The sequence below is a fragment of the Rhinoderma darwinii genome, chromosome 5 (assembly GCF_050947455.1).
Source record: "Rhinoderma darwinii isolate aRhiDar2 chromosome 5, aRhiDar2.hap1, whole genome shotgun sequence".
NCBI classification, from domain to species: domain Eukaryota; kingdom Metazoa; phylum Chordata; class Amphibia; order Anura; family Rhinodermatidae; genus Rhinoderma; species Rhinoderma darwinii.
In genome coordinates, this window is record NC_134691.1 from 179,355,449 (window position 1) to 179,380,741 (window position 25,293).

General features: G+C 42.3%; 1 protein-coding gene across 1 annotated transcript in view; it reads right to left on the reverse strand.

Annotated features, from left to right (window-relative positions):
- Positions 1–25,293, reverse strand: part of ANKH (ANKH inorganic pyrophosphate transport regulator) — a 181,320-nt gene that overhangs the window by 45,597 nt on the left and 110,430 nt on the right. The window contains exons 3-4 of the mRNA XM_075826760.1: positions 23,686–23,804; positions 20,497–20,580 (exon numbers count right to left, since the gene is read on the reverse strand). Coding sequence (XP_075682875.1) covers positions 20,497–20,580; positions 23,686–23,804 — 203 coding nt within the window. The remainder of the gene's footprint in view (positions 1–20,496; positions 20,581–23,685; positions 23,805–25,293) is intronic.

The following is a 25,293-nucleotide window of genomic DNA, read 5'->3' on the forward strand; positions in this document are numbered from 1 at the left end:
ATTGTTCAATTACCTTTGGTCCTCTTGAAAAAGAGGCAGCTACATATTAAAGAGCTGCAATTCCTAAACCCTTCCTCAAATTAGGATGTGAATACCCTCAAATTAAAGCTGAGAGTCTGCACTTCAAGCCCATATTGATTATATAACTGTATATTCAATATGTTTTGGTAAACAGCTAAAATGCCAAAACTTGTGTCACTGTCAAAATAATTCTGGACCTAACTGTACTAAATTGCTACCCTGCTAACCCAAGGTTAAAGCAGTATATTTTTATCCAAAGTATACACAATAATGGTAATGATGGTGACTTAGCTATTATTAGATATCCAGGTCACATCATAGTGAGTCATGTCTAATTACAGCAGTATATTCTGTAAATTGTCTCTCTTTAGATCAGTATTAGCTATTTCTATAAGTGAGAGTGATTTCAGTAACAGGGGTGGAAAGCTTCAGTGAATTTAAAGTGAACTTGTCACTATGCTTCATGCCTTCCTATCTGAGGGTATGTAAAATGGGAAATCATCATAAGGAGGAGGATGGGAGAGGGGGAAGAGGAGCCTAGTGTATTAAGTTGGCCATACACATGTGATTTTTTTTCCAGACGCCATCATAAACATGCATGCTTGCTCAGCTGAGCATGCATGCTTATTTAATGGGTTGAGGGGAAAAAGCTTCTGCTGGACATCTGGATCGGGCATGTAGAATTCCCCAATTGGGAGGACCCTATACACAATACCTTGTCCAATCCCGTGGGCATGTATTCATGATGCATCACTATAACATCTAGTCATAGGATTTCCATGGGTAGATGAATCAGAGTCATTTATCTCTAGTAACCCATTATTATTTATAATAAAAATGACTAATCAGAAATGGATATATTGAGGGTTTTCATGAATATGTAATAGATTTTTGTATCAAATAATAATGAACAGGTTAAGGGGAATAAGGACTGGACAGATTCATTGATAACTAACCAAACAGATGTTGTACATGCTTCAATGCTGTGTCTAGGTCAAGGACAAATATGAGCAAAAACCTGTACATCCACATGCCAAGAGCAAAACACAAAAATCAGGTAAAAAGTTATGATGTGTAAACTGGTAGTTACGCAGGTATTAGCTTGCCTTAAAAAGAAAAAACGTGGGAACAAAGCTAGCACTTAGTTATTTTAGTGAAAGTTAAAAGATTGTGGAGAGCCCCTTTAAGGTAATATCTGTAGATCCCACCAACTTGGTGATCATACACATTAGATGAAAAGCGGCTGAACCCACCACTTTCAGCAAGACCAGAAAACTATCATATGTGTATAGGATTGTCCTAATCGTCCTCTGGCAGAAGATGTAAGGTGAACGAAGGATTGGGCATGTTGGATTTCAACATGCCTGATCTTTTATTCTCGAGGCCTATAGAGAACATATTACAGCTATTGTACGTTTATGGGCAGCTTTATATATATACAGCTTCCTATATATTTGTGAGCACTGATTATAGACGTGAGACGTGTTAAGGAATGTTTACTATACACACTGGATGTAGTCACGCTGGTCTTTATCTTTGCATCTATTTGCATAGTAATGTATTACAGGAGGGTGTAATGATGCATAGAACTACATGCAAATTTGCATATTTCTAAAAATAAGCTGTCAGTAATAAAACTTGAGCATATGTGAAGTTGTTCTTTACTTTACATGGCACCACTGGATCTCTATGGCAAACATAAAAACAAATTGTACACTTTGTTTTGTACATACATATACACACACACACACACACACACACACACACACACACACACACACACACACACACACGTGTACACACACACACACACACACACACACACACACACACACACGTACACACACACACACACACACACACACACACACACGTACACACACACACACACACACACATACACGTACACACACACGAACACACGTACACACCCATATATTCAGGTCCAGAAGTATTTGGACAGTGACACAATTTTAAAACTTTGCCTCTATTCACCACCACAATGGATTTGAAACAAAGTAATGAAGATGTGAATAAAGTGCAGAGTTTCAGATTTAATTCCAGGGGTTCAACAAAAATATTGTATTAACCCTTTAGGAATGGCAGACATTATTTTACATAGTCCCTCAATTTTTACAAGCTAAAAAGTTATAAAACAATTGACTGATTCATGAAACTCTCTGCGCTCCAAAGAGGTGTCAATGAAAGTGAAGGAGGCCATCAATAGGCTAATAAAAAAAAACAAGCTATCAGAGGGATAGCAGGAACTTTAGGTAAAGACAAATCATAAATTTGCTTTATTCTTAAAAAGAAGGCATGAATTGGCGAGCTCGGCAACATTAAAAGACCTGGAAGACAACTAGCACTGATGATCGTAGAATTCTTTCCATGATAAAGAAAACCTCCTTTACAACATCTAGCCAAGCCAAGAAGACTCTGGAGGAGGTATGCATATCATTGTCAAAGTATACAATCAAGAGACTACTTCATAAATGTGCATACAAAGTGTTAATCTCAACATGCAAACCACTGGTAACACTCAAGAACAGAAAAACCAGATTAGACATTTCTAGAAAACATCTAAAAAGCCGCCCAGATCTAGAACAAGATTCTTTGGACAGATGAAACCAAGTTGAACTTGTACCAGAATGATGGGAAGAGAACAGTATGAAGAAGGAAAGCAAAGAACTGAAGCATACAACATAATCTGTCAAGCATGGTGTAAGAAAGATTATTGGCTCTAGTTATGGAATTTCGATCGTGAACTGTGTTGGGGACAGGGACTCTGTAGGGTGACAATATCTGTGCAGTATTATGTTGGTACTATTTCAGCAACAGGAAATAAATCCATGAACCTCTAGCTCTCTTCATTACACACTAACTGGTAGTTTAGGATTTCAGCAGAGAAGTAAAAAAGAAGTTCCGATAAACCCATAATCCAGTCTGGAGTAGTTCATTTTCATTGAGAGATAAACCGGTATTTTCCATCTCTATTCTGTGAGTGCAAAGTTTCCCTTTAATGGCTTTTTGCATTAGACTCGTACTATGCAGATAATATACAGAAGTAGCCCTAATCTGTAAAAACACTCAATGTTCTTTTCAGGGGGAGAGGGGACAAAGCTGTAATTCTTGATATGTCACCTTTAGGGTATGTTCACACTGAGTTTTTTGCAGGCAGAAAAAATCTGGAATTTTGAGGCAGATTTTGACCTGCCTGCATTTTCTTGCTGCGTTTTGCAGCGTTTTTCGGCTGTGGCCATTGAGCACCGTGGACTGAAAAATACTTTCTCTGCCTCCCATTGATGTCAATGGGGGGGGGGGGGGGGCAGAGATGGAAACGCGGGAAGAAATGGCATGACACATTTTTTCCCTGCTAACATTTTTTTTCCGCTCACGGGAAAAAACGCCTCTGCCTCCGGTTTCCACGTCAAAAACAGCTCCAAAAAACTCAGTGTGAACTAGTCCTTAGTCATGAGAAATGTGAGAAATAGACTGCAGCAAATGTTGCCAATTGTTATATGCCTGAAATTAGAAAGTGTTCTATAAAATAACAGTAAAAAGATTCCGCTATATGACAGCTATATATTTTACACCCAGGGATATTTTACATCTACTATAACATCTATGTGCGAGGAAATACTTACTTGTAAGCCACATTACATATTTAAAAGTAAATTACTTGTTTACTGAGATCTACTCCTAAACCGCAATCCTGGAGATATGGTATTCTGGCACACAAGACAAATTTGCAGAAAAATGCATAATTCTGTAGGACCCTACCTTATACCTGGCACCCTAGGTATTCTCAATAGTAATGATGGTCATCGGCATAAAAATTAAAGGGGTTTGCCCATCAGGGACTTTTATGGCATATCCCCTGGATATGCCATAAATGTCAGATAGATGTGAGTCCCACCTCTGGGACCCGCACAAATCTCTAGAATGGGGCACCCTAAACCCTGTTCTACCTTTCTCGGCTCCCGCTGCCTCTCGGCCACTAGTTTAATCTATTGCAGTTCTTGGCTCCCGCTAACTCCCGCTGACTAGATGGTCGGGAGTTACGAAAAAAGCCAAACTCGCTGAGCTTCGCTGTTTCCGTAACTCTCATAGAAGGCTACGCTGTTTCCGTAGCTGCCATTCACTCCTATTAGAGTTACGGAAACAGCGTAGCTCAGCGAGCTACTCTGTTTTTGTAACTCCCGACCATCTAATCAAGAAGTGGACAGGAGGTAGCGGGAGTCGAGAACTGCAATAGAACATCAGGTTTAAGTTTCCATTTATTGACGGCAAACAGATGTCTTGAAAATGGTGAGGAATTGAAGAACAATGTATATTAAAAAGTTGCAGAATTTTTTACTATAAAATTATTACATTTTATTTACATACAACTGTAAAACCTCTTTAAGAAATGTACTTTATGAGACTGACCTTTTATCAAAATATTGATTTTCAAATCTACAACTATAAGGCTATGTTCACACGGAGTATTTTGGGCGAGGAATATCTGCCTCAAAATTCCGTTTGGAACTTTGAGGCAGATATTCCTCTCCCTGCACGCCGATTTTCGCGGCAATTATCGCACCGTTTTTCGCCCGTGGCCATTGAGCGCCGCGGGCATAAAACAGCGAGAAATACGCTTTCTCCTGCCTCCCATTGAAGTCAATGGGGGGTCGGAGGCGGAAGCGCCCGAAGATAGGGCATGTCGCTTCTTTTTCCCGCGAGGCAGTTTTACTGCTCGCGGGAAAAAGACGCCGACGCCTCCCATTGAAATCAATGGGAGGCGTTCTCGGGCCGTTTCTGCCGAGTTTTGCGACGCGGTTTCCGCGTCAAAAAACTCGGCAAAATACCCCGTGTGAACATAGCCTAAATGTCACAGGGATTTACAATGGGCACAAATGGTCAAAAACTGGCAAATTTGTATAATACACTATGTGGACAAAAGTATTAGGACTAGGGATGTCACGATACCAAAATTTGGACTTTGATACCGATACTTCGTTTAGTATTGCGATTTCTATACCAAAACGATACTTTGCCAACAGTAATAATAAAAAAAAAAGTTATTTCGTTTTCTAATGTGAGGCGCGAGGTGTGATGAATTTTGAATGTGCCTCACATTAATAGTAATTAACCCCATCATGTTTCTAAGTCATAATGGATTAATGTGTAAGGTACATGATGGGGTTAATTACTATTAATGTGTGGCATATGGAGGTTAAATTCAATGGACCCTGGGCTGTCTGCCCATACAGTGAAGGAAATAAGTATTTGATCCCTTGCTGATTTTGTAAGTTTGCCCACTGTCAAAGACATGAACAGTCTAGAATTTTTAGGCTAGGTTAATTTTACCAGTGAGAGAGAGATGATATAAAAAAAAGAAAAGAAAATCACATAGTCAAAATTATATATATTTATTTGCATTGTGCACAGAGAAATAAGTATTTGATCCCCTACCAACCATTAAGAGTTCAGCCTCCTCCAGACCAGTTACACGCGCCAAATCAACTTGGTGCCTGCATTAAAGACAGCTGTCTTACATGGTCACCAGTATAAAAGACTCCTGTCCACAGACTCAATTAATCAGTCTGACTCTAACCTCTACAACATGGGCAAGACCAAAGAGCTTTCTAAGGATGGCAGGGACAAGATCATAGACCTGCACAAGGCTGGAATGGGCTACAAAATCATAAGTAAGACGCTTGGTGAGAAGGAGACAACTGTTGGTGCAATAGTAAGAAAATGGAAGACATACAAAATGACTGTCAATCGACATCGATCTGGGGCTCCATGCAAAATCTCACCTCGTGGGGTATCCTTGATCCTGAGGAAGGTGAGAGCTCAGCCGAAAACTACACGGGGGGAACTTGTTAATGATCTCAAGGCAGCTGGGACCACAGTCACCAAGAAAACCATTGGTAACACATTACGCCGTAATGGATTAAAATCCTGCAGTGCCCGCAAGGTCCCCCTGCTCAAGAAGGCACATGTACAGGCCCGTCTGAAGTTTGCAAATGAACATCTGGATGATTCTAAGAGTGATTGGGAGAAGGTGCTGTGGTCAGATGAGACTAAAATTGAGCTCTTTGGCATTAACTCAACTCGCCATGTTTGGAGGAAGAGAAATGCTGCCTATGACCCAAAGAACACCGTCCCCACTGTCAAGCATGGAGGTGGAAACATTATGTTTTGGGGGTGTTTCTCTGCTAAGGGCACAGGACTACTTCACCGCATCAATGGGAGAATGGATGGAGCCATGTACCGTCAAATCCTGAGTGACAACCTCCTTCCCTCCACCAGGACATTAAAAATGGCTCGTGGCTGGGTCTTCCAGCACGTCAATGACCCGAAACATACAGCCAAGACAACAAAGGAGTGGCTCAAAAAGAAGCACATTAAGGTCATGGAGTGGCCAAGCCAGTCTCCAGACCTTAATCCCATCGAAAACTTATGGAGGGAGCTGAAGATCCGAGTTGCCAAGTGACAGCCTCGAAATCTTAATGATTTACAGATGATCTGCAAAGAGGAGTGGGACAAAATTCCATCTAACATGTGTGCAAACCTCATCATCAACTACAAAAAACGTCTGACTGCGGTGCTTGCCATTAAGGGTTTTGCCACCAAGTATTAAGTCTTGTTTGCCAAAGGGATCAAATACTTATTTTTCTGTGCACAATGCAAATAAATATATATAATTTTGACAATGTGATTTTCTTTTTCTTTTTTTATATAATCTATCTCTCACTGGTAAAATTAACCTAGCCTAAAAATTCTAGACTGTTCATGTCTTTGACAGTGGGCAAACTTACAAAATCAGCAAGGGATCAAATACTTATTTCCTTCACTGTATATGGTACGTCCCTCAATCGCGTCAAAGGGATTCCTGTGATGCGATCCAGGGGCATCCCCCCTTCTCATTTTCCCCTGAATGCTGCAGTCAGCTTTGATCGCAGCATTCAGGAGAATAGCGGCGGAGATGAGAGGTTTCCCTGATCTCCGCCATTATAGAGCGGGGCTGCGGCTGTGTAATACAACCATTGTCCCGCCCCTGACAGGAAGTGCGCGCGCGGTCAGCATGAGGTGATGCGGCCGGTGCTGCACTAATGAGCGGCGTTTCAGGCACTGAAGACAGAACATGGGGTGTTTTGTAGTGCGCCTGCCATGTTCTGTCTTCAGTGCCGCAGATCATTAGTGCAGCGCCGGCCGCATCGCATCATCCTGACAGCACGCACATGTCAGGACTCAGGAGCGGGGCAGTGACTGTATTACACAGCCGCAGCCCCGCTCTCATATACATTCATGTGTTACTATACTGAGCTGTGCGGCCGCACAGCTCAGTATCGAAATACATGAAATAACGGTATAGAACCGTTTGGGGATGCAGAGTATCGAAACAGTATCGAAGTTTCGATGCATCGTGCATCCATAATTACGACACCTACACATTCCACCTACAGGACCTTTTAAGACAACCCATTCTAAATCCATAGGCATTAATATGGAGTTGTTCCTCCTTTGCAGCTAAAACAGATTCCACTCTTCTGGGAAGGCTTTCTACAAGATTTTGAAGTGTGTCTGTGAAAATGTTTGCCCATTTATCCAGTAAAGTTCAGACACTGATGTTGGACAAGAGGGCTTGGCTCGCAATCTCTGTTCTAGTTCATCCCAAAGGTTTTTAATGGAGTTGAGGTCAGGGCTCTGTGCTGGTCAGTCAAGTGCTTCCACACCAAACTCACCCAACCATGCCTTTAAGGACCTAACTTTGTGCACTGAGACACAGTCATGCTGGAGCAGTAAAAGGCCATTCCCAAAATGTTTCCACAAAGTTGGAAGTAAGGCTGAGTAATTAATCGATGTCATTTTGTTTTCTTCACATCATTTTTCTCCCGGTTTCAACTGTATCTGCGTCTTCATCACGCAGATACAGTTGAATCCAATGGTGGAGCAGGGAGCCATCAGCCCCATGCTCCACCATTCACTATGTAACGCCGGTCGTGAGTGGCTTGGCATAGACAGGCACGATGCAGTGACGTCATCGCGCCTGTCTGCGCCGAGCCACACAGAGCACAGACTGGAGGAGCAGAAGGATCTCCTCCACATGTTGTGGGAACGGGGCTAGGAGAGTATTTATTTTATTATTTTTATTAGGCACTATTGGGGCAGGTCTATTAGGCAATATTGTGGCTGTGGAGAGGCACCATAGGGGCATTATACTGTGTGGGGAGGCACTGTAGGGGCATTATACTGTGTGGGAAGGCACTCTAGAGGCATTATGTGTGGGGAGGCACTAAAGGGGCATTAACTGTGTGGAGGGCACTATGGTCATTATACATTGTGGGGATGCACTATAGGGGCATTATACTGTGTGGGGCAGCTATGGGGACATTATACTGTGTGCGGGAAGCTATGGGGGCATTATACTGGGTGTCGAGGGCAGCTATGGGGGCATTGTACTGTGTGGGGGCAATATACTGGGCGTGGGGGCAGATATGAGGCACCATAGGGGCATTATACTATGTTGGTGGCGGCTATGGTGACATTATACTTTGTGGAGGCAGCTATGGGCGAATTATACCGTCTGGGGTAGGCACATTAGGGACATTATACTGTGTGGGACAGCTATGGGGACATTATACTGTGTGGGGGAAGCTATGGGGGCATTATACTGGGTGTGGAGGGCAGCTATGGGGGCATTGTACTGTGCGGGGGCAATATACTGGGTGTGGGGGCAGATATGAGGCACTATAGGGGCATTATACTATGTTGGTGGCAGCTATGGTGACATTATACTTTGTGGAGGCACCTATGGGCGCGTTATACTGTCTGGGGTAGGCCCAATAGGTGAATTATACTGTGTGGGGGCACTATGGGGCATTATACTTTGTGGGGAGGCACTATAGGGGCATTATACTGTGTTCGGAGGCACTATTGGGCCATTGTACTATGTTGGACACTATGACCATTATAATGTGTCGGAAGGCACTATAGGTGCATTATACTTTGTGCGGAGCACTATAGGGCATAATACTGTGTGGGTGCGACTATAGGAGCATTATACTGTGTGGGGGGCAGCGTCAGGGTGTATATTATACACAGTAGTGTACAGCAGGCTCAGGGGAAAGATATTAATTCAATGTCAATGGCATGCAAATAAAGGGCATGGCATGTAAATAGGGGCGTGACCTAAATAATTGTTCATTAATCGAGGTTACATGTTCAATTAATCGTGATTTTGATTTAGGTCATATTTTCCCAGCACTAGTTGGAAGCATACAATTGTCCAAAATGTCTCGGTATGTTGAAACATTAAGATTTCCCTTTACTTGAACTGACATGTTACAACGGTGACATCCTATTACAGGACCACGCTGGAATTCAGTGAGCTCTTTAGAATGACCCATTCTTTCACAAATATATGTAAAGACAGACTGCATAGTGAGGTGCTGGATTTTAAATAACTGTGGCAATGGAACTGAATGAAACATCTAAATTCAATGATTAAGAGGTGTGTCCCAATACTTTTGTCCATATAGTGTATCTTATGAGGGTATGTTCACATGCTAGACTAAAAAAGGCTGTAAAATACGGAGCTGTTTTCAAGGGAAAACAGCCTCTGATTTTCAGCCGTTTTTTAGGCATCAGGCGGTTTTTGATGCGTTTTTTACGGATGTTTTTGGAGCTGTTTTTCTAAAGAACCAATGAAAAACGGCTCCAAAAACGGCTCAAGAAGTGACATGCACTTCTTTTTTACTGGGCGTTTTTAGAAACGGCGTGTAAAAAAACGCCCCATGGGAACGAAACGTTTTACCCATTAAAATCGATGGGCAGATGTTTGGAGGTGTTCAGCCCCCGTATTTTCAGCTGTTTTTCAGAGGCGTTTGCGGCACGAAAAATGGCTGAAAATGGGCCGTATGAACATAAACACAATGACGAAGAAGGATAAGTGAAGCTTATGGATATAGCCATTTAACCCCTTCCCTCTTTAGCCACTTTTGACCTTCCTGACATGTGTCGCTTTATGTGGTAATAACTCCGGAATGCTTTCACCTATCCAAGCGATTTTGAGATTGTTTTCTCGTGACACATTGGACTTTATGTTACTGGCAAAATTTGCTCGATATGTTCAGTATTTAATTGTGAAAAACACCAAAAATTAGCGAAAAATTGCAAAAATTTGCATTTTTCTCAACTTAAATGTATCTGCTTGTAAGACAGGCAGTTATACCACACAAAATTGTTGCTAATTAACATCACCCATATGTCTACTTTAGATTGGAATTGTTTTTTGAACATCCTTTTATTTTTTTATGACCTCACAAGGCTTAGAACTTTAGCAGCAATTTCTCACATTTTCAAGAAAATTTCAAAAGGCTATTTTTACAGGGGCCAGTTCAGTTGTGAAGTGGTTTTGAGGGCCTTATATATTAGAAACCCCCAAAAAGTCACCCCATTTTAAAAACTTCACCCCTCAAAGTATTCAAAACAGCATTTAGAAAATGTCTTAACCTTTTACACATTTCACAGGAATTAAAGCAAAGTAGAGGTGAAATTTACAAATTTCATATTTTTCTGCAGAAATTAATTTTTAATACAATTTTTTTTATAACACAGAAGGTTTTACCAGAGAAATGCAACTCAATATTTGTTGCCCAGTTTCTGCAGTTTTAGGAAATATCCCACATGTGGCTGTAGCGTGCTACTGGAATGAAGCACCGGCCTCAGAAGCAAAGGAGCACCTAGTGGATTTTGGGGCCTTATTTTTGTTAGAATATATTTTAGGCACCATGTCAGGTTTGAAGGGCTCTTGCAGTGACAAAACAGTAAAAATCCCCCAAAAGTGACCCCATCTGGGAAACTAGACACCAAGGAAATTATCTAGGGGTGTAGTCAGCATTTTGACCGCACAGGTTTTTTACAGAAATTATTGGAAGTAGGCCGTGAAAATTAAAATCAACATTTCTTCAAAGAAAATGTAGGTTTAGCGATTTTTTTTTCTCATTTCCACAAGTACTAAAGGAGAAAAAGCACCGAAAAATTTGTAAAGCAATTTCTCCCGAGTAAAACAATACCTCACATGTGGTAATAAACGGCTGTTTGGAGACACGGCGTGGCTGAGAAGGGAAAGAGCGCTATTTGGCTTTTGGAGTTCACATTTAGCAGGAATGGTTTGCGGAGGCCATGTCACATTTACAAAGCCCCTGAGGTGACAAAACAGTGGAAAACCCCAAGTGACCCCATTTTGGAAACTACACCCATTGAGGAAATTATCTAGGGGTATAGTGAGCGTTTTGACGCAACAGGTTTTTTGCATAAATTATTGGAAGTAGGCCCTGAAAATAATAATCTACATTTTTTCAAAAAAAATCTAGGTTTAGCTAATTTTTTCTCATTTCCAGAAGGACTGAAGGAGAAAAAGCACCACAAAAATTGTAAAGCAATTTCTCCCGAGTAAAACAATACCCCACATGTGGTAATAAACGGTTGTTTGGAGACACGGCGTGGCTGAGAAGGAAAAGAGCGCTATTTGGCTTTTGGAGTTCACATTTAGCAGGAATGGTTTGCGGAGGCCATGTCACATTTGTAGAGCCCCTGAGGGGACAAAACAGTGGAAACCCCCCACAAGTGACCCCATTTTGGAGACTACACCCATTGAGGAAATTATCTAGGGGTATAGTGAGCGATTTGACCCCACAGTTTTTTTGCAGAAATTATTGGAAGTAGGCCCTGAAAATAATAATCTACATTTTTTCAAAAAAAATCTAGGTTTAGCTAATTTTTTCTCATTTCCAGAAGGACTGAAGGAGAAAAAGCACCACAAAAATTGTAAAGCAATTTCTCCCGAGTAAAACAATACCCCACATGTGGTAATAAACGGCTGTTTGGACATACGGCAGGGCTTAGAAGGGAAAGAGCACTATTTGGCTTTTTGAGATCACATTTAGCAGGAATGGTTTGCGGAGGTCATGTCACATTTGCAAAGCCCCTGAGGGGACAAAACAATGAAAACGCCCAAAAAGGGACTCCATTTAGGAAACTACACCTCTTGAGGAATTCATCTAGGGGCGTAGTGAGCATTTTGACCCCACAGATGTTTCATAGAATTTATTAGAATTAGGCAGTGAAAATAAAAACAGTCCTTTTTCTTCAATAAGACATAGCTTTAGCGCAAATGTTTTCATTTTCTCAACAAATAAAGGAAAAAAAGAACCCAACATTTGTAAAGCAATTTCTCTCGAGTACGGCAATACCCCATATGTGGTCATAAACTGCTGTTTGGGCAAACGGCAGGGCTCAGAAGGGAAGGACCGCCATTTGGAGTGCAGATGTTGCTGGATTGGTTTCTGGGCGCCTGTGTGCCCAAACCAGTGGAAACCCTCCAGAAGTGACCCCATTTTGGAAACTACACCCTTGAGTGCATTTACCAAGGGGTGTAGTAAGCATTTTAACCCTGCAGGTGTTTTGTAGAAATTAGTGTTCACTCGATGTTGCAGAGTGAAAATGGGATTTTTTTCCATAGATATGCCAATATGTGGTGCCCGGCTTGTGCCACCATAACAAGACAGCTCTCTAATTATTATGCGGTGTTTCCCGGTTTTAGAAACACCCTACATGTGGCCCTAATCTTTTGTCTGGACATATGACAGGGCTCAGAAGTGAAGAGTACCATGCGGAGTGGAGGCCTAATTTGGCGATTTACAAAGTATTGGTTCACAACTGCAGAGGCTCAGATGTGAAATAATAAAAAGAAACCCCTGATAAGTGACCCCCACTATGGAAACTGCACCCCTCAAGGCATTTATTAAGGGGTGTAGTGAGCATTTTCACCCCACAGGTCTTTACCATAAATGAATGCGCTGCGGATGGTGCAAATTAAAAATTTATATTTTTCCCTAGATATGCCATTCAGTGGCAAATATGTCATGCCCAGCTTATGACGCTGGAGACACACACCCCAAAAATTGTTAAAAGGGTTCTCCCCGGTATGACGATGCCATATATGTTGAAGGAAACTGCTGTTTGGGGACGCTGTAGGGTTCAGAGCCGAGGGAGCACCATTTGGCTTTTGGAGAGCGGATTTTGCTTGGTACTATATTTGTTTGAGTATTGCTGGTGTTTTATAATGTGGGGGTACATGTAAGCGGGGCGGAGTATATAAGGGGCATAGTCAGGTGGTATAAAAAATAATAAATAATCCATAGATGTGTGTTACGCTGTGAAGCAATCCTTTCCGCACAGGCCAGTGTCGCACTGATAAATGGTGTCATTTCTTATCCCCCTTTTGGTCCACACTCGGCATCTTTTGTAGTTTGGGGAATTTTGCTGGGAAAGTGTTGTCCTGGTATAATACGGGCACCGTCGCTTCCAGCGGATATGTTTGGGCTCTCACCTTCCTGGTTTCCTAATTTTAGGTCCTTGATAAATCGCCTCTTGAAACAGAAGAAATGTTCCCCTCGGGCACAACTGCATATTTTTTTATTTCCTGACTTATTGGAGCCATAACTAATTTTATTTTTCATAGACGTAGCGGTATGAGGGCTGGTTTGTTGCGGGACGAGCTGTAGTTATTATTGGTACCATTTTGGGGTACATGTGACTTTTTGATCACCTTTTATCCTATTTTTTGGGATGCCAGGTAAACAAAAAAACGCAATTCTGGCACAGCTTTTTTCATTTTTTTTATACAGCGTTCACCATTCGTTATAAATTACATGTTAACTTTATTCTGTGGGTCAGTACGATTCCGGTGATACCTCATTTATAGCACTTTTTTATGTTTTACAACTTTTTGCACAATAAAATTACTTTTGTAAAAAGAATGTATTTTTTCTGTTGCCAAGTTGAGAGAACCATAACTTTTTAATTTTTTTGTCGACGGAGGTGTATGAGGGCTTGTTTTTTGCGGGACGAGCTATAGTTTTTATAGGTACCATTTTTGGATACGTGCGACTTTTTGATCACTTTTTATTCTAATATTTGTAAGGCAAAGTGACCAAAAAACAGAAACTCTGGTAAAGTTTTTTACGTTTTTTTTTTACGCTGTTCACCGCGTGCAATAAATAATATAATATTTTGATACCTCAGGTCGTTACGGTCGCGGCGATACCAAATACATATGGTTTATTATTATTTTTCAATAATAAAGGACTTGATAAGAGTAAAAGGGGGATTGTGTTTTATTTGATTACTTGAAACTTTTATTGTTTTCAAACTTTTATTTTTTGCACTTTTTTTTACACTTTTTTATACTTTTTTTACACTTTTCTTCAAGTCCCACTAGGGGACTTGAAGGTCCAACGGTCAGATTTTTTTTTTTCTAATACATTGCACTACCTATGTAGTGCAATGTATTAGATCTGTCAGGCATTCACTGGCAGCAAGCCGATTAGGCTTCGCCTCCCGGCGGGGCCTAAATCGGCTTCCGTAATGGCAGAGCAGGAGACCATTGTGTCTCCTGTTGCCATAACAGCAGTCGCCAGTCCCGATTGCCTCTCAGGGCTGGCGATCTGCTAGTAACCGCTACGATGCAGCAATCGCTTTCGATTGCTGCATCGAAGGGGTTAATGGCAGGGATCGGAGCTAGCTCCGGTTCCTGCCGTTACAGGTGGATGTCAGCTGTACAGTACAGCTGACTTCCACCGCTGATGACGCCGGATCAGCTCCTGACCCGGCGCCATCTTGCCGGCAGCTACGGAAGCCGATCAGGCTCCGCCGCCGGGCGGATCTTGACCGGCTTCAGTGCTAGGCAGACCGGGAGGCCAGTATTAGGCCTCCGGTTGCCATTGCAGCCACCGGAACCCCGGCAATTTCATTGCTGGGGCTCCGATGAGCTGCAAACACCTTAAGTGCAGCGATCGCGTTTGAGCGCTGCACTTAAGGGGTTAATGGCGGGGATCGAAGCTAATTTCGGTCCCCGCCGTTACAGTCGGATGTCAGCTGTAAGATACAGCTGAGATCCGACGATGATGGCACCGACTCAGCTTCTGAGCCGGTGCCAAACATTTGACGTAAATGTACGGCATTTTGCGGGAAGTCAATGCTTTCCATGACGTACATTTACGTCAAATGTCGGGAAGGGGTTAATGGTGAGCAGGTTTGTCCTGGTGAAAACACAACTGGGATCGTCTGTGAGGATTGTCAACGTCCAGCAAAACATCTAGGGATGCCTGTACACGTAACCGCAGAGCCAAAAAGTGAATTACAAAACTGCTGTATAGCGCTATGTGTACAAGAACCCGTTTTTGTTGAATCTTTTTTGTTAAAAAAAACAGTGCATGTTAACACACCCTTAGGCCTTAGGGTATGTTCACACACTGAGTCAAAAACGCCTGAAAATAAGGAGCTATTTTTAAGGGAAAACAGCTCCTGATTTTCAGATGTTTTTTGAGCAACTCGCGATTTTCGCGGCGTTTTTTTACAGCCGTTTCTGGAGCTGTTTTTCTATAGAGTCTATGAAAAACGGCTACAAAAACATCCCAAGAAGTGACCTGCACTTCTTTTTCGCGGGCGTCTTTTTATGCGCCGTTTTCGTAAAACGAGGCGTAAAAAACGTGCCGTTGGAACAGAACGCCGTATTTCCCATTGAAATCAATGGGCAGATGTTTGTAGACGTTCTGCTTCCGATTTTTCAGCCGTTTTTCGGGACGTTTACGGCCCGAAAAACGCTGAAAACACTACGTGTGAACATACCCTTAGGCCGGTTTTACACGAGCGTGTGCGGTTTTTTGCGCACGCAAAAAACGCTGCATTTTGCGTGCGCAAAAGGCACTTAACAGCTCCGTGTGTCATCAGCGTATGATGCGCGGCTGCGAGATTTTCTTGAGCCGCCATCATTATGACACTCCGTTTGGATGTTTGTTAACAGAAAAGCACGTGGTGCTTTTCTGTTTACATTCAGAGTTTGACAGCTGTTGCGCGAATCACGCAGTTCGCACGGAAGTGCTTCCGTGCGGCATGCGTGGCTTTCACGCACCCATTGACCTGAATGGGTGCGTGATGCGTGAACAGCGCACAAAGATAGGACATGTCGTGAGTTTTTTTCAGCGAACTCACGCTGAGCAAAACTCACGGACTGTCTGCACGGCCCCATAGACTAATATAGATGCGTACGACACACGTGAAAAGCACGCGCGTCGCACGCACGTATGAGGCCTTATTCACAGGAATGTGTCCATTTTGCGCGTGTAAAAAATTCAGCATTTTTCTTGCTTTGCAGTTCCGTGTGACATTCGTGTACGGTGCGTGCCTGCGTTTTTTACGCGCGTATGTCATCTGTATGTCACACGTTTTTTACATCAGCAAAATAAACTGAAGGAGGTGATTTTTTCCCTCATCATTTCTTTAGCAACTGTCGCGTGAATAACGCATGGCACACGGATGTGCGTCCGTGTGCTGTCCGTGATTTTCACGCACCCATTGACTATAATGGGTGCGTGATGCGCAAAAAACGCACAAGTATGGGACATGCAGTAAGTTTCACACAGCGGACACACGCTACGTGAAAAACACTGAATGTTTGAATGGCCCCATTGAATTGTATAGGTCCATGTGACGTCCGTTGTTTTAATGCGCGTAACACGGACGTGAAATCACAATTCACAATGTGTCTTAAAACTGAACTCCAGAATAGAACCAGAATAGTTTCATGATGTTGGCGGGCATAAGTCACCTAGCCTAAAGAGGGCTACAAATATCAGATCCCTGTTAGAGAACATTCGCTCTGTGCACACTGCACTCAGTTTTCCTGAGACATATCCCTACTAATGTAACAGACCCAGAGCTGGCTTATTGTATGGACAATTGCAGCATGTAAGTGCAAGGTCTAGTACATGTAAGTGCAAGGTCTAGTACATGTAAGTGCAAGGTCTAGTACATGTAAGTGCAAGGTCTAGTACATGTAAGTGCAAGGTCTAGTACATGTAAGTGCAAGGTCTAGTACATGTAAGTGCAAGGTCTAGTACATGTAAGTGCAAGGTCTAGTACATGTAAGTGCAAGGTCTAGTACATGTAAGTGCAAGGTCTAGTACATGTAAGTGCAAGGTCTAGTACATGTAAGTGCAAGGTCTAGAGATAAATTACCTAGGTCATATACAAAAAAAGAAAAAGGTCTGCAGCAAACTTTATATTACCCGATGTCCGGGTCACAGGGAGGTGCAAAAGTCACAATGCCACTTAGACCATATCCATAAAAAACAAAGTCGTAACAGCATGCAGTCAGGTGTCAAAGTGTTAATCTTCATTCCTCCAACGTGACAAATGCAATAACGAGGACAAACGCCTCGCAGGGCTCTTACTCAAGCACCCATGTGATATAGCCTTACAGTAAGTACAAGAGTCGTACTGTCCACGTGAGGGGCCAAATTAATTCTGTAGCTCACCAGTCAGACATGGGATCGAAACTAACCTCACTAATAATAACGACAACACTAATAACTGCAGGATAAAAGGTGATGAAGATATAAAATTTACACCAGACTTGAGCAGGATGGGAATGAATCGTATACTTACGCACTTGTTCTAGGCATGCTATATTCCATGCTATATTTTAGCTTTCTACATAGGTAGGCCTGAAGAAGAGCTTTAAATTGTGAATGTATTATTAATGATCCATGAAGTGCCATTGCTTTCGGTTTTAGATTGTAAAGGAAGATGCTGATGTAAGCGACACATTATTAATAATCAGATTTGTAACTATTTAACGTAATCTAATAAAGAAATAAAATAAAAATTTCCTTTTATGGCTGAGCGTAGTATCACTGAAATCACACCCCATGCATTTACTATTCATTTATATGTGCTCGCTCTCCAGGGATCTGATTCATTCATATTGTCATTTACTACAGTCCTCAATGTTATTTCCTCTGACAGACATGCACATTTGTACTTTGATCAGAGTAGCCGTAAAATAATAAATTGTAATAGCCTCCTGAGTACAGGCAAGAAATGTGTGGGAAGAGGTTAATAAAAGAAATAACCGATTCCTTACTGAGGATTTCATGTGGAGAACAAACATTAACCACATCTTCCACACTTCAGTCCTGACCTAATAGTAAGGCCATATTTACACGAAGGGGTGTTAAATTTGCTGTGAAAAACGGCCGTTTTTCACAGCTGATTTGCACCCGTGCGGAACCCGTTTTCACGGATCCCTCATAGATTTGAGTCTATTGAGGGATCCGGGAAAACGGGCAAAAATAGGACATGTTCTATTTTTTCACGGGCCATTCACGTGGTCCGTTAACAGAACGGCCATGTGAATAGCCCCATAGACGTGCATTGATTTTAAAGCAATCGTGTGACAGCCGTTAAAAAAAACACGCCGTCACACAGCCGGTTATCCCTGCCCTGATAAAATATTTTACCCCAATATAATAATATTTTATTCCAATTACCCACTGTATAGTTTAATTAAATGTCTACCTTTCATGCTATTTTACATTTTAGATATGGAACGAATCTGCATGAAACGTTGAGTGACAGCCCAGCGCAACCCTCAGATGATAATTCCCATAATAGATCTTGGACCTTGGTTCACTCTATTACTATGGACTGTAGGACAACTCCAAGCTGTCTATGTGGTACCATTGCCCCATCATTGTGCACTCATACTACCCCAACGTAATGGACAGATGCTTTCTCTGCGATACGGACAGAGGCACTACACCTAATACGTGGTGGAGATGCACTATGGTCAACTATTCTGGCAACGGATACTGAAAGTAATCTCTGAACTGAAAGTGGGTGTCTTACCTGGCCAATGCCTGTACTGCGGTACCTCAACATTGAACCTCTATAGGGAACACCTCTATGTAAGAATGGCTACAGGACGTAAATGACATAATTTACATGGAGGAGATCAAATGACAATAACCATCAAGATCACTTTGTAAAAATTTGGTCCTGGTGGATCCTGTTCAAAAGTTGTTCCAATCTCCCTCTTTTTCTTCATACCCCTTCCTCCCTCTCACTTTCTGATTTCCTGGCTTGCCTGGTATCCATACCACTAGGCCTCGTATATAACCAGCATTTAGCAGATGCTCTTATATTTTTATATTCTGGTATTTGATGCATTTATTTTGAAAATTCCATATTTTCATAATGGTAGGTTTAGATGAAACAGATGTACATCTGTTTTTTAGTCTTCCACTTGTTATGTCATGTTCTGTGTCATTTTCAAACGGCCTTGTACAGAAGAGCACACCTTTATTAAAGGCTATGTAAATATTTGTCGCCCTTTTTTCCCCTCATTTATTGTATGAATTTTTTAAAATCTAAATTTATTCAAAATTTTATTTAGTTTTAGCACTGCAACTTCTCTGTATACACAATACATGGAATCTGAATACAGCCCCCTGTAAGCTGAATCCGTCAGTCAGCTGGACTGACAGTTCGGCTGACAGTGGCTCCTGTGTTCCTCTCACACACAATATAACCCTAAGGGTATGTTCACACGGCCAAATTTCAGACGTATACGAGGCGTATTTTGCCTCGTTTTACGTCTGGAAATACGTCTCAAATACGTCGTCAAACATCTGCCCATTACTTTCTATGGGTAGAACGCTGTATTGTCCACACGACGCGTAATTTTACGCGTCGTACGGCAATTACGATGCGTAAAATTACGCCTCATAAAAAGAAGTGCAGGACACTTCTTTGGACGTTTTTGGAGCTGTTTTCTCATAGACTCAAATGAAAACAGCTCCAAAAACGGACGTAAAAAACGCTGCGAAAACGGCGTGAAAACGCAGCGAAAAATGCGAGTTGGTAAAAAAACGTCTGAAAAGCAGGGTCTGTTTTCCCTTGAAAACAGCTCTGGATTTTCAGACGTTTTTGTTGACTACGTGTGAACATACCCTAATACTGATCAAATCTAAGTTGAACACTAAACAATTGGCTAAGCTTACTTGTTTCAATAATGATGGGGATAAATACACCTCTAGTGTCACTTATCTCCCTGGAAACCAGTGATCGGACAGGTTAAAAAAAAGGAAAAGCAAAAAAGAAAAATTGCATAAGAAACAAACTGTTACTAGATGCCCCAACAGTCATGTTTGCGTTTGTCACACAGGCTGATATTTTTCAGCAATACATCCCATTGACGGAGCCACTCAATTTATTTTTAGAGCTATATAACCCAGTTTCCAAGATCAGAGTCTTTAAAACCATTACAGACGATAGCCAATAATTTAGCAAAGCCATTACGGGCCACAAAGAATAACTTATAGATACAAAATCAAAGTGGCACATCAGGGAGTAGTTCAAATATGTCCCTAGGCATACAAGTCTTAATATCAGTAGACATATAAATATCAAAAATGTTGATGCTCATTACTTCCTCCCAATACATAAAAAGCTTGGGGTAGCGCCACATTAAACAGATCCATTTAATGCTTTTACTTTAGCGCTTTGTCTTTAGAGATGAGCTTAATATAGCATGCTGCTGTGCTATGACATCAGATGATTTTAATAGAACATACTCACCTGTGCTATGACATCAGAAATGGAGGCACATCCAACCAAAAAGCTGTATTTGTGCTTCAGTAAAATGCCAGCATGTGTCCAGGCCTTCAAGAAAATAAAAAACCTCTCTGTCAATCATACATTTAGATAATAATATACTATACATCCTCTTAAATTGTCCAAGCAGTCAGGGTATTTAAATGATCAGCACCCTTCTCTTTTATTACAGTATAGATATTCTATGTATAATGTTTTCATCTATGAATGGTATAAATGTTAGGCCACACCCCTAAAGGGGTATACTGGCTGTAACAAGTTACCACCAATCTCCTGGATCGGTGATAACAGTTAGTACGGTGCGAGTCCGACTGCTCAGACCCAAATCACCAGAATTAGGACCCTCCGTCATAGATCCGGCCAACATTACCGGAGATTACTAGAGATAATAGCGCAGCATGCAGGGAACAAGGGAATGAGGGTCCCATGTTCCCCGTTCCCCCCCATCAGCAGCGCTGCTTATCAGGAGGAGTTGAATGGAACCGCGGTCGAGCATGCGTCCTGACACTCCATTCAAAGTCTATAGCAGTGACGGAAACTATCAAGTACTGTGCTCAGCGCATATGTTCCTAACTTGTTACATACGGAATACCCCTTCCACTCTTTTGCTGCTGCAAACATTTTTCACCCTTTTGACAAACACGAATAAAGCCTAAATTATAAAGTTAAAAAAAAATTATATTATACCCCAATACACATATATTTTTTGAAAATGTGAGATGTGCAGAGTTCATACATGCCACATATGTCTATGTCTGCATGAATCAACAGAACTGAATAGACCAAAAATCAACGTAATGTAATGCAGATGCTGGTAAGTATCCGAGTCATGGAGATAACAAGTGTCCTGATTAGGTGTAGGGGATGATTAGGTAACCCCTATTAAGGGCGGGTTCACACATGGCGGATTTTCACTTAAATTCCGCTGCGGACACTCCGCAGCGTTAATCCGCAGCGGAGCCGTTTCTCCATTGACTTTCACTTTAATTTCGCAGTGTTCGTTTACACGATGCGTACAATTCCGCTGCGGAGCATAGGCTGCGGAGCGGAATGTGGTGTCCGCAGCATGCTCTGTCTGTTGCGGAGCAGTGGCGGACTGGTTGCGGACTCATGGCGGAATTTCTCCATTGACTTCAATGGAGATTCTAAGTTCCGCAATGAAGTCCGCAGCTGTCATGCACATGTTATGTGTGGTGCGGAGCGTATTGGTTTTTTAACATGACATTTCTTCATTCTGGCTGGACCTATGTATTTCTAGGTCTACAGCCAGACTGAGGAAGTCAATGGGGCTCCCGTAATGACGGGAGCGTTGCTAGGAGACGTCAGTAAATAGTCACTGTCCAGGGTGCTGAAAGAGTTAAGCGATCGGCAGTAACTGTTTCTGCACCCGGGACAGTGACTACCGATCTCAATATACATGTATCTGTAAAAAAACATATAAGTTCATACTTACCGAGAACTCCCTGTTTCTGTCTCCAGTCCGGCCTCCCAGGATGACGTTTCAGTGGAAGTGACGGCTGCAGCCAATCACAGGCCAAGCACAGGCTGCAGCGGTCACATGGACTGGCGCGTCATCCAGGGAGGTCGGGCTGGATGCCGAAGGAGGGACGCGTCATCAAGACAACGGGCGGTAAGTATGAATTTCTTTTACTTTCACTAGGGAAAGTGCTGTCCCTTCTCTCTATCCTGCACTGATAGGGAGAAGGGAAGCACTTTTCCTGCAGTCCGCAGCGGCCAGTCCGCATCAATTTTCTGCACATTTTGTGCAGATCCGCAGCCGTAATCCGCAACCCGGATTAGGTGCGGCATTGATGCGGACAGTTGCGGAGGAATTCCGCCATGTGTGGTCATGCCCTAACCCTTTCATGACCGTGGGTGTTGTGGTTATTTCTTAGTCAACCCCCAATATTTTTTGTTTATTTTATGGGATACATATAGCTTTATGAAGTTGAATTAATTATTTTTTATTTAGGGAAAAGCAGACATTTTCTCCAATTTTTTTTAATATTATGTTTTAAGGTAGTTTGTTCAATTAATTATGTCTACAAATTAATTCTCTAATTGCCTATGCAAAATGTGTTTGTATCACGGAGAATGTCTAAGGCTGTCTTCACATTAGCGTTGCTTTCCGTTGAGGGGTTCCATCGGAGCTTTCCGTCCGGGGAACCCCTCAACCTAAAGGCAAACGGAAACCTTAGCTTCCGTTTGCATCACCATTGATGTCAATGGTGAGGGAAACTTTGCTAATGGTTTCCGTTTGTCACCGTTGTGACCGGGTTCTGTCGTTTTGATGGAAGCAGTCGACAGCGCTATTGATTCTGTCAAAAACAACTCAAATGCGTCGAAAACAACTCAAACTCGTTGACTTTAATTGGTCCTGTCGGCTTTCTGTTGGAGCATGCGCTATTGTCTCTAGTAATCTCTGGTAATGTTGGCCGGATCTATGACGGAGGGTCCTAATGGAGCCCCCAACGCTCATCGCTTGCCACAACGTGGAAAATGATGGAAAAAGTTAATGGTCTTCAAGGAGACCTAAATAAGGCCACATTTATTAAGAAAAACAGGTGACAGTTCAAACTGTGCCAAATTTATTAATAGGCGTGCACCTTTTAATAAATTTAGAGCAAATCACTCCAATTACTTCCTTTTCTTAGACTGGCGTAACATACGCCAGTATTAGTAACAGTGGGCAATTTTGCTTTGTAATGGTTCTACTGGGCCTCATTTATTAAAACCATCTAAAAGATAAACTGTCTTTGATGCCGGTAGAAACCAATCAGAGCTTGACTTACATTTCCTTAACTGCTCTGTAGAAATGAAAGCTGCACTGTGATTGGTTGCTGTGAAGCACAAGTGAAGTTTTTTCAGTTAGTTTTGATCAATGAGGCCCACTGTGTTTGAGAAGAAATCATTTTGTCCTATTTATTCAGTGCCAGCATCTGCATCTGTGATAAAATGCACATACAATTAAAATTTTAAAAGAATTGCGTGAACCCTGCTTTATTCTAATGCACTTTAATAATAATTGTTTTAATTATATAAAACTAAAATGTTCTACAGAGTGCACTGCTAATTCCAAGTTAAGAACAAGACAATAAAACAAAAAAAAAAAATCTATAACTATAATACTTCATATTGTACAACAGTGCTCACCATAGCGTCCATAAAGGGAAATGCTGCCAGGTACAGGAAGGCCTTCCGTGTTTTATTCCCCACAGAGTCATCCACATGGTGAAGCTTGTTAATGATATAATATCCCATATCACTATATGCTGTGAACGAATAGAAAGAACATGTGCAGTATATGTCCATGGAGAGAAGAAACAGACTGCAATAAAACAGGATATACAGTAGCTAGTTGACAGGCTGGAATTTGATCACACCATCTTCTAACAGAAAAGATTTAGTATTTTAGGAGGAATGGTATTGTCCATTAAAATGTTAATATCAGAATTTATTAAAGTACTGAATGCTTATTTTACAATTAATAGCATATTAATATGTAAATAGGATAATATTTGATCCTCCTAAAAATTAGCCACAGCCACTGTGGGTCCTCAACTGGCGGACTGCGGTCCGAGCCCGGACACTAGTTGTACAGACCAGTAACGTCACCGGGAGGATCCTTACTCCGCCATTCACTAAGCTACCGGCCACCTTAGGCCTGCAGTTTTTAAGACGCTGGAACAGAATCCCTACGCAGGCCGGCGTGATCATGTCACTGAATCACGCCAGGCTACGCAAGGGTCCCATCTTGGCATCTCATAGGCAGGATTAACGTGGCTGAGGAAGCCTGCTGTGCAGCTCCGTTCGTAGCGGAAACAGGGCTAGGTGAGTACAAGTTTTTTTATTTGTTTGGGGGGTACTATCTACAGAGGGTGTGTGTGTGGCACATTCTTGGGGGGGGGGGGGGTAACACTATCTACAAGGGGAGGAAGTGTGTGGCACTATCTACAAGGGGACGGGGTGTGTGGCACTATATACAAGGGAAGGGGTGTGTAGCACTATCTACAAGGGGAGGAGGTGTGTGGCACTATCTACAGGGGATGTGTGGCACTAGCTACAAGGGGGGCTGTGTGGCACTGTCTACGATGGGGCCTGTGTGGCACTAGCTACATGAGTGTGTGGCACTATCTACAGGGGTGTGTGTGGCTCTATACAGGGAGGGTGTGTGTCACTATCTACAGGGAGCATGTGTGACACTATCTACAGGGAGGGTGTGTGGCACTATCTACAGTGCGGGTATGTGGCACCATCTACAGAGGGTTGTGTGACACTATATACAAAGATAGTGTGTCTCACTATCTACAAGGAGGTGTGTGTCACTTTCTACAGGGGGTAGTGGCACTATTTACAGAGGGGGTGTGGCACTATCTAAAGGGGGGTGACACTATCTATAGGGGAGGGAGTGGCAATATCTACAGGTGGAACTCTAGGGCACTATCCGCAAGGGACATTGTCTGGCCCTATTTTAAAGGGGCATTGTGTGGAATTATCTACATGGGGTACTGTGTGGCAACTATCTACAAGGGGCACTATGTGTGGCACTATCTACAGGGGGAACTGAGTTGAACTCTCTATAAGGGGCAATGTGGCAGACAAGCCTCATATTTCTGCCGCAGATCCATGGGTCGGAATTGCCTATGGCAAATCCGACCCTTATAAAAATAGTCTTACTATTGGTGTTCAGTTCGGACCTCCCCTGATGGCAGACCCAGGTAAATAGACCTACTGTAATGACAGGGATAGGGAAACAGACAA